The sequence below is a fragment of the Oncorhynchus gorbuscha genome, linkage group LG16 (genome assembly GCF_021184085.1).
Source record: "Oncorhynchus gorbuscha isolate QuinsamMale2020 ecotype Even-year linkage group LG16, OgorEven_v1.0, whole genome shotgun sequence".
Lineage (NCBI taxonomy): Eukaryota > Metazoa > Chordata > Actinopteri > Salmoniformes > Salmonidae > Oncorhynchus > Oncorhynchus gorbuscha.
The window spans coordinates 23,553,761-23,570,553 of record NC_060188.1 but is presented as its reverse complement, the minus strand read 5'-3'; the positions used below and the strand labels follow the sequence as shown (position 1 = coordinate 23,570,553).

At 44.6% G+C, this 16,793-nt stretch overlaps 1 protein-coding gene across 1 annotated transcript; it reads left to right on the top strand.

Moving 5' to 3' along the window:
- Nucleotides 1-3,139: 3,139 nt before the first annotated feature.
- LOC123999592 (integrator complex subunit 1-like) lies at nt 3,140-16,778 on the top strand (the record flags this gene model as incomplete). Its single annotated transcript, XM_046305502.1, is given in 30 exon segments — nt 3,140-3,508; nt 3,567-3,648; nt 3,776-4,060; nt 4,174-4,370; nt 4,460-4,597; nt 4,696-4,861; nt 6,362-6,467; nt 6,590-6,776; nt 6,971-7,116; nt 7,425-7,566; nt 11,158-11,334; nt 11,499-11,607; nt 11,676-11,796; nt 11,935-12,012; nt 12,193-12,374; nt 12,503-12,599; nt 12,695-12,786; nt 12,893-12,953; nt 13,058-13,255; nt 13,475-13,604; nt 13,689-13,868; nt 14,038-14,187; nt 14,283-14,462; nt 14,599-14,703; nt 14,925-15,092; nt 15,293-15,404; nt 15,511-15,669; nt 15,798-15,944; nt 16,129-16,227; nt 16,657-16,778. Coding segments are annotated over 29 exon segments (4,092 nt in total), but the record flags the coding sequence as incomplete, so codon positions are not given.
- Nucleotides 16,779-16,793: the final 15 nt, after the last annotated feature.

Genomic DNA, 16,793 nt, shown 5'->3' with positions numbered 1-16,793 from the left:
CTGCACCCGCACGCCCGATTAGCATCACCACCCTGGATGGTTCCGACCTAGAATATGTGGAAATCTATAAGTACCTAGGTGTCTGGCTAGACTGTAAACTCTCTTTCCAGACTCATATCAAACATCTCCCATCCAAAATCAAATCTAGAATCGGCTTTCTATTTCGCAAACAAAGCCTCCTTCACTCACGCCGCCAAACTTACCCTAGTAAAACTGACTATCCTACTAATCCTCGACTTCGGCGATGTCATCTACAAAATGGCTTCTAATACTCTACTCAGCAAACTGGATGCAGTTTATCACAGTGCCTTCCGCTTTGTTACTAAAGCACCTTATACCACCCACCACTGCGTCCTGTATGCTCTAGTCGGCTGGCCCTCGCTACATATTCATCGCCAGACCCACTGGCTCCAGGTCATCTACAAGTCCGTGCTAGGTAAAGCTCCGCCTTATCTCAGTTCACTGGTCACGATGGCAACACCCACCCGTAGCACTCGCTCCAGCAGGTGTATCTCACTGATCATCCCGAAAGCCAACACCTCATTCGGCCACCTTTCCTTCCAGTTCTCTGCTGCCTGTGACTGGAACGAGTTGGAGACTTTTACCACCCTCACCAACTTTAAACATCTGCTATCTGAGCAGCTAACTGATCGCTGCAGCTGTACATAGTCCATCGGTAAATAGCCCACCCAATTTACCTACCTTATCCCCATACTGTTTTTATTTATTTACTTTTCTGCTCTTTTGCACACCAGTATCTCTATCTGCACAGGACCATCTGATCATTTATCTCTCCAGTGTTAATCTGCTAAATTGTAATTATTCGCCTACCTCCTCATGCCTTTTGCACACAATGTATATAGACTCTTTTTTTAATTATTAAAAAAACAAATCTACTGTGTTATTGACTTGTTTATTGTTTACTCCATGTGTAACTCTGTGTTGCTGTCTGTTCACACTGCTATGCTTTATCTTGGCCAGGTCGCAGTTGTAAATGAGAACTTGTTCTCAACTAGCCTACCTGGTTAAATAAAGGTGAAATAAAAATACATTAAACATTTTTTTTAAAGATTACATTATACATATTACAAAGAAAGTAGCCTACTCAACCCTGAGTACTGAGTAAAACAAATTAAAAGGTTTGTAATTGTCATAGCAATATGACTACAACATTGACTTTAGCTTCCTGAGGTGCAAACAAAATGGGAGATTCTGTTTTGGGTGGATTTCTCCTTAAAAACATTGACTCATAGTCACCCATGCGTTGTTTCTGAAGAAACAGACTACTCACAAACTGTTTTTTCAAGTTTGTGGACTTCCCATGTGACACAGGATTTATATTTGGAACATGACTAAGCATTCCAATGATTTGTCCAAAATATGTGTAATATTAAAAACACTTTATGTAACACACTGTCAGGTTACAGGGCTATGGAAACATGTGGTGAAGCAGTTTCAGTTTGTGTTAGTAGTCTGCTATGAAAGACTGGTATTCAGCAATATAGTCTCTGAATAAGATGTAGGCTAATGTGTTGCTATTAGAGAAAGTGTCAAACATGTCTGATGTAATAGCATGGAGAATACTGTAACAGTGTCGTATGTAGGATAAAAGGCTCATCTTTTGGTTTGGGAATAGTAAGGCTTTGTTATGTTTCATGTGTAACATGAAAGGAGAGCACAATTGCCATGACGTTTTTCATAAGTAGTAACTTTAACCAGATACAAGAACTAAAGCATTTTCACTAACAAGGCTAGATTACAAGCACATGGTTTTTTTTCTTCCAATATGTGCTTTACAGTGTGTGCCTTTCTGGGTGACATGTCTGTTTTCTTTGTCTGGCACAAGCAGTAATGTATGTTTCCATGCCTGACATCATTGTGAGGATTCTTGGAAACCTTATTCCTTTTCCAAAGCTTTTAGGCAAATAGTGCCACCCATAACAACACCCACTGCCAGACATTATTGCACTTGGCCTTGGCCTACTTGTGAAACTGGGGAAATTACATTATAGGATAAATACAATTACAATGGGAACATTAGTCATACACGATTTTAATGAAAAATATCTAAATACATTTTGATTAATAACACAATGCAGATGTTTCTATCCTTATTAGCCTATAGCCTAATCTGCATTTAGTTTGTGATCGACACAGTACCAGCACATTTTTCAACCTCAGGAGGCTGAAGAAATTTGGCTTGTCACCAAAAGCACTCACAAACTTCTACAATCGAGAGCATAGTGTCGGGCTGTATCACCGCCTGGTACAGCAACTGCTCCGCCCACAACCGTAAGGCTCTCCAGAGGGTAGTGAGGTCTGCACAACGCATCACCGGGGGCAAACTACCTGCCCTCCAGGACACCTACACCACCCGATGTCACAGGAAGGCCATAAAGATCATCAAGGACAACAACCACCCGAGCCACTGCCTGTTCACCCCGCTATCATCCAGAAGGCGAGGTCAGTACAGGTGCATCAAAGCTGGGACCGAGAGACTGAAAAACAGCTTCTATCTCAAGGCCATCAGACTGTTAAACAGCCACCAGTAACATTGAGTGGCTGCTGCCAACACACTGACTCAACTCCAGCCACTTTAATAATGGGAATTGATGTAAAATATATCACTAGCCAATTTAAACAATGCTACTTAATTTAATGTTTACATACCCTACATTATTTATCTCATATGCATACGTATATACTGTACTCTATATCATCTACTGCATCTTTATGTAATACATGTATCACTAGCCACTTTAAACTATGCCACTTTGTTTACATACTCATCTCATATGTATATACTGTACTCGATACCATCTACTGCATCTTGCCTATGCCGCTCTGTACCATCACTCATTCATATATCTTTATGTACATATTCTTTATCCCTTTACACTTGTGTGTATAAGGTAGTAGTTTTGGAATTGTTAGCTAGATTACTCGTTGGTTATTACTGCATTGTCGGAACTAGAAGCACAAGCATTTCGCTACACTCGCATTAACATCTGCTAACCATGTGTATGTGACAAATAAAATTTGATTTGATTTGATGTTCTTCAATGCTTACCATTGCACGGGCGGGACTTCCGTTCGAGACGCGGGAACTTCCGTTCGGGAATACAACATGGAAGTGAGAACGGGTCTATTTCTTTTTGATATTCAATAGTTTGCAATTCCAACAGTCAGTCATAATTACCCATGCATATTGGAAACGAACTAACACGTAGTTGTTTATCTAACCAGCTTTTTCCGATGTAATTGCTTGTAGCTAGTTACTAGCTAACTCACATACCGGTAACCTTAGGTAGCCGCTGTCTATAATGCTTCACAATAACAGTAACGTTAGTTAGCGAGCTAATAGCTGCTGCTTAGCCCTTTCAGTTTGACAAATGCCAAAGGTTTTAGGCACTTTTTGGGATAAATCCTTTATCGTGATGTAAAAATACTTTACAAATTGGCAGCCTCGATGTTGAGATGAGATAATTATTTACCGACCAGTTTCCAGGTAGCTATGCTAACTAGCTATCTGTGTGTTTCACGTTGAAATCTCTGCACCCACACAGTACATGATTTAGCAGTGAGTGTACATGATGAATCGTCCCAAGCCTACAACGATCAGGCGGCCTAGTGCTGCAAAGCCCTCAGGTATGTACAGTATCTAGCTATGTGCACCCACTTGTAATATCATTGTATGTTTGACAAAAGTAAGATGTTACTTTTGTCAAACATACAATAATATTACAAGTGTTTCTCTTCAAAATGTTGCCAATAGGTCACCCTCCTCCTGGAGATTTCATAGCATTGGGGTCAAAGAGTGGCGGAGAGTCCAAAGCACCTGCAGTTCTCCTTAAGCCAGCGTCCACCTTACCCACTGACCGTAAACGAGAGACCTCCTCGTCACTTCCATCCTCCTCTGGCCTGTCCGGCCTAGTGAAGCGCCCCAAGATCTCCTCTACCCCTCCGGTCAGCGCCCTAGGACGATTGGCTGATGTGGCAGCAGTGGACAAAAGGGCTATATCGCCTTCGATCAAGGAGCCCTCAGTGGTGCCCATAGAAGGTAGGAAACAGTTTCAATTCAAATATGTTTTTCAGTGGAATAAGTTGTGGTGAATCCTGTGTCTGTGATGTGCTGTGACTGTGCATATTATTAACGCAATGGTTCTCTTGCAGTCCCCCCAGCAGTGCTCCTGGATGAGATTGAGAATGCAGAGCAGGATGGAAATGATGATCGCATTGAAGGGGTGCTCTGTGGAGCTGTCAAACAGCTGAAGATGAACCGGGCCAAACCTGACATAACACTATACCTCAGCCTCATGTTCCTGGCCAAGATTAAGCCCAATCTCTTCGCCACTGAAGGCATTATTGAGGTGAGATTTGAAACCCAACATTTTGCAATCAGTTCCATACCATTGTTATACAGATTGGTTCATGACTTTCTCTATCTGTCCGCGGACAGGCCTTGTGCAGTCTCCTTCGCCGGGATGCCTCCATCAACTTCAAAGCAAAGGGCAACAGTCTGGTGTCTGTGCTAGCTTGCAACCTGCTGATGGCAGCCTATGAGGAGGATGAGAACTGGCCAGAGATCTTTGTCAAAGTGAGAATCACTCATCATTCCTATTGGATTTCTGTTTGTATTCTAGCTGCATTGTTACCACTGTTGTGCACTCTTTAACATGTTCTTGTTCTTTTCAGGTGTACATTGAGGACTCTTTGGGGGAGCGAATTTGGGTAGACAGTTCCCATTGTAAGAATTTTGTGGACAATATCCAGACTGCCTTCAGTACCAAAATGCCCCCAAAGAGTATGCTGCTGCAGTTGCAGACTGACACTGGCCGCTCCGGTGGAGATATCAGTGCAGGTATAGTACTGTATGTACAGTTTAAGTCGGAAGTTTACATACATACACTTAAGTTGGAGTCAATAAAACTTGTTTTTCAACCACTCTACAAATTTCTTGTTAACAAACTATAGTTTTGGCAATTCAGTTAGGACATCTACTTTGTGTACAGCAAAGGACCATGTGAAGATGCTGGAAAAAACAGGTACAAAAATATCTATATCTACAGTAAAACAAGTCATATATCAACATAACTTGAAAGGCCGCTCAACAAAGAAGAAGCCACTGCTCCAAAACCGCCATAAAAAAAGCCAGACTACGGTGTGCAACTGCAAATGGGGACAAAGCTTGTACTTTTTGGAGAAATGTCCTCTGGTCTGATGAAACAAAAAATAGAACTGTTTGGCCTTAATGACCATTGTTATATTTGGAGGAAACGGGGGTGGCTTGCAAACCGAAGAACACATCCCAACCGTGAAGCACGGGAGTGGCAGCATCATGTTGTGGGGTGCTTTGCTGCATGAGGGACTGGTGCACTTCACAAAATAGATGGCATCATGAGGGAGGAAAATTATGTGGATATATTGAAGCAATATGTCAAGACATCAGTCAGGAAGTTAAAGCTTGGTCGCAAATGGGTCTTCCAATAGGACAATGACCCCAAGTATACTTCCAAAGTTGTGGCAAAATGGCTTAAGGACAACAAAGTCAAGGTATTGGAGTGGCCATCACAAAGCCCTGACTTCAATCCTATAGAAAATGTGTGGGCAGAACTGAAAAAGCATGTGCGAGCAAGGAGGCCTACAGTCCTATCTCAGTTACACCAGCTATGTCAGGAGGAATGGGCCAAAATTCACCCAACTTATTGTGGGAAGCTTGTGGAAGGCTACCTGAAACGTTTGACCCAGGTTAAACAATTTAAAGGCAATGCTACCAAATACTAATTGAGTGTATGTAAACTTCTGACCCACTGGGAATGTGATGAAAGAAATAAAAGCTGGAATTTATCCTTCTCTCCACTATTATTCTGACATTTCACATTCTTAAAATAAAGTGGTGATTCTAACTGACCTAAAACAGGGACTTTTTACTAGGATTAAATGTCAGGAATTGTTCAAATGAGTTTAAATGTATTTGGCTAAAGTGTATGTAAACTTCCGACTTCAACTGTATGTACCTACCGGTTTGTTCAGGTGTGAATCCTGTGACATTGGATTTTACTCTTAATCATTTCTACGTCATTTAACATTGGGCGGTAGCCTAGCGGTTAAGAGCGTTGGGACAGTAACCGAAAGGTTGCTGGTTCGAATCCCCAAGCTCGGCTTGGATGGTCTACCGCCCAATGTTAAATGACGTAGTAATGATTAAGAGTCGAATCCAATGTCACAGGATTCACACCTGAACAAACCGGTAGGTGAAAAGTCTGTCATTGCCCTTGAGCAAGGCACTTAACCTTAATTGCTCTTCTGAGTCGCTCTGGAAATGAGCTTCTGCTAAATGACTAGAATGTCAACTTTCCAGGGAGCAGTCCTCACCCCTCCACCCCAGATGAGGATGACAGCCAGACTGAATTGCTGATTGCTGAGGAGAAACTTAGTCCTGAAGATGATGGACAAGTTATGCCAAGGTATTTAGGCATAGGCTACGACATATACAGTAGCAGTAACATATTGATTGCCTGTCTGCTTCTACTTAGACCGATCCGTTTATTGGACAGTTTGTGTTCATTCACTCTTCATTTCATTGTAGGTACGAGGAGCTGTCTGAGAGTGTGGAGGACTATGTTCTAGATGTCCTGAAGGACCAGTTGAACCGCAGGCAGCCCATGGACAATGTGTCCCGTAACCTGCTGCGTCTGCTCACTGCCACCTGTGGCTACAAGGAGGTGCGGCTTATGGCTGTGCAGAGGCTGGAGATGTGGCTGCAGAATCCAAAGGTGAGAGGAGGAGTAACACTCAGCTACCCACATCACCATCACTAGTTAACAGGAATCATCATTTCATTGGCAGTTGTGGTCTAACCATCTCCTTCCAAACTCAAATCTAACATGTAAATGCATCTGTTTGCATGAAATTGAATCTGACAATGAACTAGTGTTCTGTTATGTATAATGAAGCCTTTTGTCTGCAGCTGACCCGTCCAGCTCAGGACCTTCTCATGTCTCTCTGTATGAACTGCAACTCCCATGGAGCGGACGACATGGAGGTGATCTCCAACCTCATCAAGATCCGCCTGAAACCTAAAGTCATCCTCAATCACTACATGCTCTGTGTCAGGTCTGCAGGTCTTCTCTTATGGCCATATGATTTAGTTTGGATAGTCCTCTACACATGGTTTATAGATGTTCAACCAAGTATGCAGGGGCTTCAACCACAAACCCTTACCCTAACCCTAGCTTCATGTCCTCCTCCTGGTTCAATCCAAACCTCAACCCTAACAAGTTAGTTGTTGCATATCAACATACTTGATGTGTTCAATGTTGTTAGTTTGAACATCCTATAGGGGACCATTTATATTTCAAAAGCCTTGGTGCAGAGCACTTTATTCATACACTTAACTGTGCTGTCTGGCCTTTGATTACCAGGGAGCTACTGAATGCACACAAAGACAACCTGGGAACTATGGTGAAGCTGGTGATCTTCAACGAGCTGTCCAATGCCAGGAACCCCAACAACATGCAAGTCCTTCACACACTGCTCCAGCACAGCCCAGAGCAGGCCCCTAAGGTGAGGGAGTATTTTCCATGCTGACATGACATTAAATTGTTACTGTGGGGAAAGTAAATATATGTGGTTCACAGTGCTCGACATTAAGGCTTGTTTGGGGCAAATTTAAAAAATAAAAAAATGTATAAAAAATGAATGTTTGTCAACCAGAATATAGATTTTAGTTGTCCGAATGGACAAGTAGAAAAATCAATATCAAACAATTGACATTGAGTAAATTGCCTATATTCCTATTCGCTAAAGCCTATTTCGATCAATATGTTTTATTTACACAAAGCAAGAGAAGAGTGTAGACCGAGCTAACGCCTCGATCACACCAACAGTGTCGTTGCGCAAAATGGTACATCTGGATATGTGTGCAACAAAAGTTAAACATTCACCTTCCACTACCATTTCTGTCAAGCTTCTGTCAAGCCCACTATGCATACAAGTTTTTGCATAAGTTTGATAAATCCAACGTATGCACCACACAGAAAGCACTGCAACTGCCTCTACAACGCAATGTTGCAGGACAAACGCAGTGGTCCAGGAATGTACTTCTGTTGTATTAAAACGCAATGATGCTGTCGGTGTGATCGAGGTGTAAGAGTCTGACCAAAGCAGCACAAAATATCCAGTCAGAATATATATATTCAAATCAAATGTATTTATATAGCCCTTCGTACATCAGCTGATATCTCAAAGTGCTGTACAGAAACCCAGCCTAAAACCCCAAACAGCAAGCAATGCAGGTTTAGAAACACGGTGGCTAGGAAAAACTCCCTAGAAAGGCCAAAACCTAGGAAGAAACCTAGAGAGGAACCAGGCTATGTGGGGTGGCCAGTCCTCTTCTGGCTGTGCCGGGTGGAGATTATAACAGAACATGGCCAAGATGTTCAAATGTTCATAAATGACCAGCATGGTCGAATAATAATAAGGCAGAACAGTTGAAACTGGAGCAGCAGCACGGCCAGGTGGACTGGGGACAGCAAGGAGTCATCATGTCAGGTAGTCCTGGGGCATGGTCCTAGGGCTCAGGTCCTCCGAGAGAGAGAGAGAAAGAAAGAGAGAGAATTAGAGAGAGCATATGTGGGGTGGCCAGTCCTCTTCTGGCTGTGCCAGGTGGAGATTATAACAGAACATGGCCAAGATGTTCAAATGTTCATAAATGACCAGCATGGTCGAATAATAATAATAAGGCAGAACAGTTGAAACTGGAGCAGCAGTCTTCAACCACCAACTTACCATCCTGAGACAAGGCTGAGTATAGCCCACAAAAATCTCCCCCATGGCACAACCCAAGGGGGGGCGCCAACCCAGACAGGATGACCACATCAGTGAATCAACCCACAAAGGTGACGCACCCCTTCCAGGGACAGCATGAGATAGCCCCAGTAAGCCAGTGACTCAGCCCCTGTAATAGGGTTAGAGGCAGAGAATCCCAGTGGAAAGAGGGGAACCGGCCAGGCAGAGACAGCAAGGGCGGTTCGTTGCTCCAGAGCCTTTCCGTTCACCTTCCCACTCCTGGGCCAGACTACACTCAATCATATGACCCACTGAAGAGATGAGTCTTCAGTAAAGACTTCAAGGTTGAGACCGAGTTTGCATCTCTGACATGGGTAGGCAGACCGTTCCATAAAATTGGAGCTCTATAGGAGAAAGCCCTGCCTCCAGCTGTTTGCATAGAAATTCTAGGGACAATTAGGAGGCCTGCGTCTTGTGACCGTAGCGTACGTTTAGGTATGTACGGCAGGACCAAATCAGAGAGAGAGGTAGGAGCAAGCCCATGTAATGCTTTGTAGGTTAGCAGTAAAATCTTGAAATCAGCCCTCGCTGATATATTCTTCTCTCTCTCTCGAATGTCGGATGATCTGGGCCAATAGCCAAAGTCTATTTATATAGAGGACACTCCAGTGTCTTATTGTTATAGAAGCCCACATTTTCATTTGATATTAATGACTTGCTAGTTTTCTCTTGCCGTGCTATTTCTGATCGCAAAGTTTTTAAGTTGCTTTTACATAACTAAAACAGGGGAGGCCTAAGGTAATAATGAGATGTCACAATCTGGCTCAAAGCCCGTAACAAAAGGGAGTCAAACGTGGAGATAAGGAGTAACAAAACATATATTTATTAAGTAAAATAAGTACAATATGCAATGGTGTGTGTAATCAGTAGTGTAAGTGAGTGTTTTGCTTGCATGAATGTGATAATGCAGGGTGTTGAAAGGTGCCAAATCAAACAACCAAAAACCGCCAAGATACACAACAAAATCTTTAAAGGTGTCTGCATGGAGAGAGTCTCTTCCATGAATGGGGAAGTGGTGTATTTATCCTGGGACACACTGGGCCCAGGTGTTTCCCATGTAGCTGACGACCCTCCCAACTCCGCCCACCGGCATCCTAATAAGGAAACAAGAACAAAGAGAGAATACTGCAGACAGAGTGGGAGGGTCGTCACAGAGAGATAAAAAATAATAGCAAGATATAAAGGTCAAATGAGTATTTTGAACAAACCTTACAGTTGAGCAAAGAATTAAAAGACAGAAATGATCCATGCATGTGAGGTTGGGGGAAAAAAGTTGCAAACCAACTAATTCAAGTATCATAAAGCATTAAGTCCAATTAAAGTTATGAAGACTGTTTTCCACACGATTCTAATAAAGTATTTAAATGTCCTAAAGTTGCGGCTTTTAAATGGGAACAATTCTGAAAGTCGGGAGTCTATGCTATTCTCAATCACAGATTTATTTTAGGCCACAGAGTGAAATTGAGCGAACAATACTGAGATCGAAAAATCTAATGATGAGTCCAAAAAACTTATGCTACAGTGGAGGAAAGCTTATGAAAGAAATGATGAGGTGTGTGCAACCTACCTACAATGTATAAAGTATCCACGGCCTAATAAGAGAGGAAGATGAGGGGATATATGCGAATCAGTTTGTAATTATCCAGTTCTGAGGAAAGCAGAGTTGCTCTGGAGCCCATGATGAGTTACATCCCATCACATGATGCAACAAGAGCACAGCCAGCATGGCTCGTTGACTGTGTGTCACTCGCTTCATCTGCCCGCTCACAGACACACAGATGGCCAGAAAGGCTACTACACATTTATTTTGTGCCACAGCTCCACCCGAGTGGAATAGGCTATTCGAAAAAAAGTTGTCTCCCAAAATATCTTTTGTCTATGTCACCATTTTGCTCATCCCTTCTGTAGCATGTGATCCAAATGCTTAGCCGTCTTCAAACCAGTATTAACCGGGCTACACACGGCTGTACCTTTCCTCTAATACAGGACTAGAGAAGGCAAAGTACACTACATTCCATTTTTCAGGGGATGCTGCAGCATCCTCAGCACCCCTACTTCCCGTTGTTATGCCCTTTTCGCTGATGGCGTTAGACTTTTTTTTTGGGGGCATGTGACTTCAGCTTTCAGACAATTAAAACATTTAACGTCAAGCCCGGGTTCAGAAATGGATGTATGAGCTTTATTGGCTTTGGATTGAAGTGCACTTTTTTTTCTCGGATTGATCACACTTTTACTTTATTTTTAATAACTGAAACACAAGAGGGAAACCGCTTAAAGCTGTCCTCTCCCTTCTGATCCTCTCCTTAGTTCCTGGCCATGGTGTTCCAGGACCTGCTGACCAATAAGGATGATTATCTGCGTGCTTCTCGGGCCTTGCTGAGAGAGATCATCAAACAGACCAAGCACGAGATCAACTTCCAGTCCTTCTGCCTGGGTCTGATGCAGGAAAGGAAGGAGGCCACCTACGTCGACATGGAGTTCAAAGTGAGCTCATGATCTTTATATTACTCCCACCTTGTCTCGGTCTCCTGTACCATTAAATAACTCACCCCCTACCTAGTTACATGCTCTTCTGTGCCTCTTCACCGATGAATAACTTCTGTGTTCTCTTTGGATCTGAGCTCATGCTCTCTGTCTGTTTTCCACAGGAGCGATTTGTGATCCAGGTGACAGACCTGCTCACGTGCTCCATGATGCTGGGCATCACAGCTCAGGTCAAGGAGGCTGGCGTTGCGTGGGACAAAGGAGAGAAGAAGAGTAAGTGTTTGTAGTTCTCTGGTTGTCGTCGATGTGGGCATTTTGAACATCCCTTTTGTCTGTTTCAGATCTGGATGGTCTGAGATCCTTTCAGAATAATATCGCTGCCATTCAGAGGGATGCTGTGTGGTGGCTTCACACTGTTGTTCCCACAATTGCCAAAGTGCCATCCAAGGACTATATACACTGGTATGTGTTTGGGAGTTTTCGTGCCACTTTGATTGTTCAAAAAGATAAACATAGGAGGAGTTAATTAACATCCTACAATAGCTACTTAAGATAATATTCTACCCATGTAATGAAAATATACTTGTTTCTCTTCCTCAGTCTTCACAAGGTGCTTTTCACAGAGCAACCAGAGACCTACTACAAGTGGGATAACTGGCCCCCTGAGAGCGACAGAAAGTGAGCATCTCTACCCAAACCTTTGTTTCAGATTAGTTGTATTTATGTCTGTCTGTCTGTCCCTGCTGTCTGTCCCTGCTGTCTGTCCCTGCTGTCTGTCCCTGCTGTCTGTCCCTGCTGTCTGTCCCTGCTGTCTGTCCCTGCTCCGTTGACATCACTTAAATGTTTTACCTCTGCCAGTTTCTTCCTGCGGCTGTGCTCTGAAGTGCCTCTGCTGGAGGACACTCTGATGCGTATCCTGGTCATCGGACTGTCCCGTGACCTGCCCCTGGGCCCGGCCGACGCCATGGAGCTGGCGGACCACCTGGTGAAGAGGGCGGCCGGGGTCCAGTCTGATGGTACAACATCTGCAACAGCAATGGGTAAGCAGAGATTACTTACATACAGTAGTTAACATTTTCATGAAAAGAGATGACATTGAGGGAACTTTGTTTATTTGGCTTCACATCAAGAGGGATATTTCGCTTGTTTCCTGGTTTTGCTTTTGTAGATCTGGATGTGTTGAGAGTAGAGCGGATCCAGCTGATTGACGCAGTGCTGAACCTGTGCACCTACCACCACCCAGAGAACATTCAGCTTCCTGCGGGGTATGCTGCTCTCTTTTAGTGTAATTAATGAACTTGCCAGCCAGCTTTGAGTTGATGTTTGTTTTCTATAAATAACACATTTTATATTTTTCAAGCTATACTCCTCCGAACCTGGCGATAGCCACACTCTACTGGAAAGCGTGGCTCCTGCTACTTGTGGTGGCCGCTTTCAATCCACAGCAAATAGGTATGAGTCTCAATCAGGTTTCCCTACAATTCATCACTGTATATATATTAGAACCTTAAACACAAGTTTGAACTTTTGTTACAATCAACCATGTATTTCTCTCCAGGCTTGGCTGCCTGGGACGGCTATCCCACACTGAAAATGCTCATGGAGATGGTCATGACAAAGTAAGTCACATGTATGAAACGTTTATCTGTTTAAACCAAACGCATACCAGACTAACTACTCAACGAAGCTCATCTTTCTCCTCCCCCTTTTTCCTGCTTGGCAGTAACTACTCCTACCCTCCATGCACGGTGGCCGATGAGGAGACCAAGACAGAGATGATCAACCGGGAGCTGCAGGTGTCCCAGAGAGAGAAGCAGGAGATCCTGGCCTTCGAGAGCCACCTGGCGGCTGCCTCCACCAAGCAGACCATCACAGAGAGCAACAGCCTGCTGCTGTCCCAGCTCACCAGTCTGGACCCACAGTAATACTCCTTTATACCTGTACCTTGTAGACTACTTTTAGGGACTGTTCCTAGACACAGATGAAGTCTAGTCCTAGACTAAAAAAAAGCATACTACATGGAGAATCTCCATTGAATGGTCTTCTAAGGCCACAACTAGGCTTAAGCTGGGTCTGGGAAACTGACCCATTTTCATTCATCTGATAATAAGTGGTAATCTTACTTGTTTCTTTTTTCTAGGGGCCCCCCTCGCAAACCCCCACCCGCAGTCCAGGAGCAGGTGAAGAGCCTTAACCAGTCCCTTCGCCTGGGTCACCTCCTCTGTCGCTCTCGCAACCCTGACTTCCTGCTCAACATCATCCAGAGACAGGTAAACAAGAGCACATCCTCTATTGCCAATAGAAAGTATTCTCTCTGGAAGGAACTCTACAACTGTGTTCTATGTTTTCCCCAGGCCTCCTCTCAGTCAATGCCCTGGCTGGCTGACCTGGTGCAGTCCAGTGAGGGGTCCTTAGACGTGCTGCCTGTGCAGTGCCTGTGTGAATTCCTGCTTCACGATGCTGCAGATGACAACTTGCCCATCGAGGATGACGAGGAAGGAGAGAGCAAAGAGCAGAGAGCCAAGAAAAGACAAGTATACTGCCGTTTCTTAACAGCTATCATATTTTTTGTTTGTTCTGAATAGCTTTTGTGGTCAGAGAAATCACTGACTCCAGCATCTCAACGGATACACTTGTCATGTTTTATTTAATCCACACAAAACAACAAATGCTATTTTTTTCTCTTGTCTCTCGCTACACCAGAGGCAACAAAAGCAGCGGCAGCTCCTTGGACGGCTGCAGGATCTGCTGTTGGGTCCTAAAGCTGACGAACAGACCACGTGTGAGGTGTTGGACTACTTCCTGCGCCGCCTCAGCTCTTCTCAAGTGGCGTCAAGAGTCCTGGCTATGAAGGTGCATTATAAGAGACAGGACACACACTAATGAGTGTTTCCTTGATTTACTGAGGAGATGTATTCATCTACTTTGGCTCTTCTGCTGTTGTTCAGGGTCTGTCGCTGGTGCTGACTGAGGGGGGTCTGAAGGATGGAGAGGAGAGGGACCAGCCCATGGAGGAGGACTCCAGAGATGCTGAGCTCCTGCCAGGATACCAGTGGCTCCTGCAGGACCTCCCCAAGCTGCCCCTGTTCGACAGCGTCCGGGGCATGACCTCCACCGCTCTGCAGCAGGTCAGTAGGGAACTGGTCTAGATCGTTCGTACCAATGTGAACCGTATTTAGCCTCATTGTCAGGTTGTAGCTGACACAGAGTTTTTGTCGCTGAAGGGATGTGGTAAGAATGTGTGTTGTTTCTGTTCTTCCCCAGGCCATCCACATGGAGACAGACCCACAGACAATCAGCGCCTACCTCATCTACCTGTCCCAGCATGCACCAGTGGAGGAGCAGGCGTCTCACAATGACCTCGCTCTGGTAGCCCTGACACCTCTTATCCTCAGTCATACCTCCAATTATTTACCTGGGTTATGTGTTCAGTCGAGCACCCGTAGCAAAACATTTTGCTGGGAAAACTAAAGTCTGTGTTCTTATTGAACAAGTTCAGGTAGTTTCAAAACGTTTTCTTCCTACTGAACACGACCCTGTATTGCCTTCATAGTTAGATACTGAGGTGGGTTTGATTTGGGATCCTCTAGGATGTGGCCCGTCTGATTGTCGAGCGCTCCACCATCATGAACAGCCTGTTTTCCAAGTACTCCTGCCGGCCCGAGTCAGACGCTGTGCTCTCAGCCCTCATCTCCATCTTCTCGAGCTACATCAGGAGGATGAGGAAGACCAAGGAGGGAGAGGACCTCTACAGCTGGGTGAGGATTGGACCATTACTGGGAGGGGGTGGGGGGGGGGTGACCTCACATTTTCTACATCTAAATGGAAGATGGTTTCAGACTGATGGTTTCATATTGGTAGACCCTTGGCGATCATTTCAACTAGAGGTGCTTGCTTTCAATACAGTTGTCACTGAAATTACATTACTCCTTTGACCTTTGACTATTGAACTCTATAGTCAGAATCTCAGGACCAGGTGTTTCTGCGTTGGACCACAGGGGAGACTGCCACCATGCACATTCTGGTGGTCCATGCCATGGTCATTCTCCTGACGCTCGGGCCACCCAAAGGTATGTATCTCTGAATACCACACTTGTTGTTACAAACATGACCTGTCTACTGTACCTCAGTCTCGGTTTTCAGTGTATAGTATGATTCATGTGTCTCTGTTCTCAGAGGAGAGTGATTTCTTCAACCTCCTGGACATCTGGTTCCCCGACAAGAAACCCCTCCCCACCGCCTTCCTGGTGGACACCTCCGAGGAGGCCCTGCTGCTACCTGATTGGTTGAAGCTGAGGATGATCCGGTCAGAGGTTTCACGATTGGTGGATGCAGGTACAAGTCCAAACACATTAAATGCATGCAGGTAGAAGGGTATATGGTGTAGGTCTAACAGAGTAAAATACGACCGTGTATAAAAAATATAATTCTGGCATTTATGATACAATGTCTGTCCTCTGCAGCGCTGCAGGATCTGGAGCCCCAGCAGCTGCTGCTGTTTGTCCAGTCGTTTGGCATCCCTGTGTCCAGTATGAGTAAACTGCTGCAGTACCTGGACCAGGCTGTATCCCACGACTCACAGACACTGGAACAGAACATCATGGACAAAAGTGAGAGAACTTGACCACAAACTATCCTACTACACTATATCTATGCCACGTGGATAATGTTTGCCTCAGTGATGTAGCTAGTGCTCATAGGATTTATTCCTGAAGATTCTGTGCATAAATCTGACTATTTAGCGCTGACGGTATGTTCTCTATTCCTGATGTTTCTGCATGTCCTGTGCTACAGACTACATGGCTCATCTGGTGGAGGTGCAGCATGAGCGAGGCGCCACAGGGGGGCACACTTTCCACGGGTTGCTCAGCTCCTCTCTCCCTCCTCGCAGAGGTCAGTCAGGGAAAGGGGAATACTTAGTCAGTGGTACTACTGAATGCATTCAACTAAAACGTGTCTTCCGCATTTAACCCAACTCCTCTGAATTTGAGAGGTGCGGGGCTGCCTTAATCGACATCCACGTCTTCGGCACCCGGGGAACAGTGGGTTAACTGCCTTGCTCAGGGGCAGAACGATAGATGTGTACCTTGTCAGCTCGGGATTCAATCCAGCAACCTTTCGGTTACTGTCCCAACACTCCTACCCGCCAGGCTACCTGCCACCCCATACAGTCTCTTACTGCTACTACGTGATTACATTTGTTTATGCCTCTCTGTGTTACCTTTCTTATAAAAGTTTTGGAACAGCCCAGTATAAACACAGTTTTGGTATTTTGGGTCCATACCTGTCAATAACCGAAGACTATGACGTTTAACCTTACAGATAGTACTGAGGTGAACAGAGCCAAAGTTACTGTGGAAACTCCTAGTGGCTCCTTGAAGATGAGAGCCAATCAGATCCCAGTGATTGGGCCTGAGGATGACCTCACCGGCATGTTGCTTCAGGTAGGAATATATCTC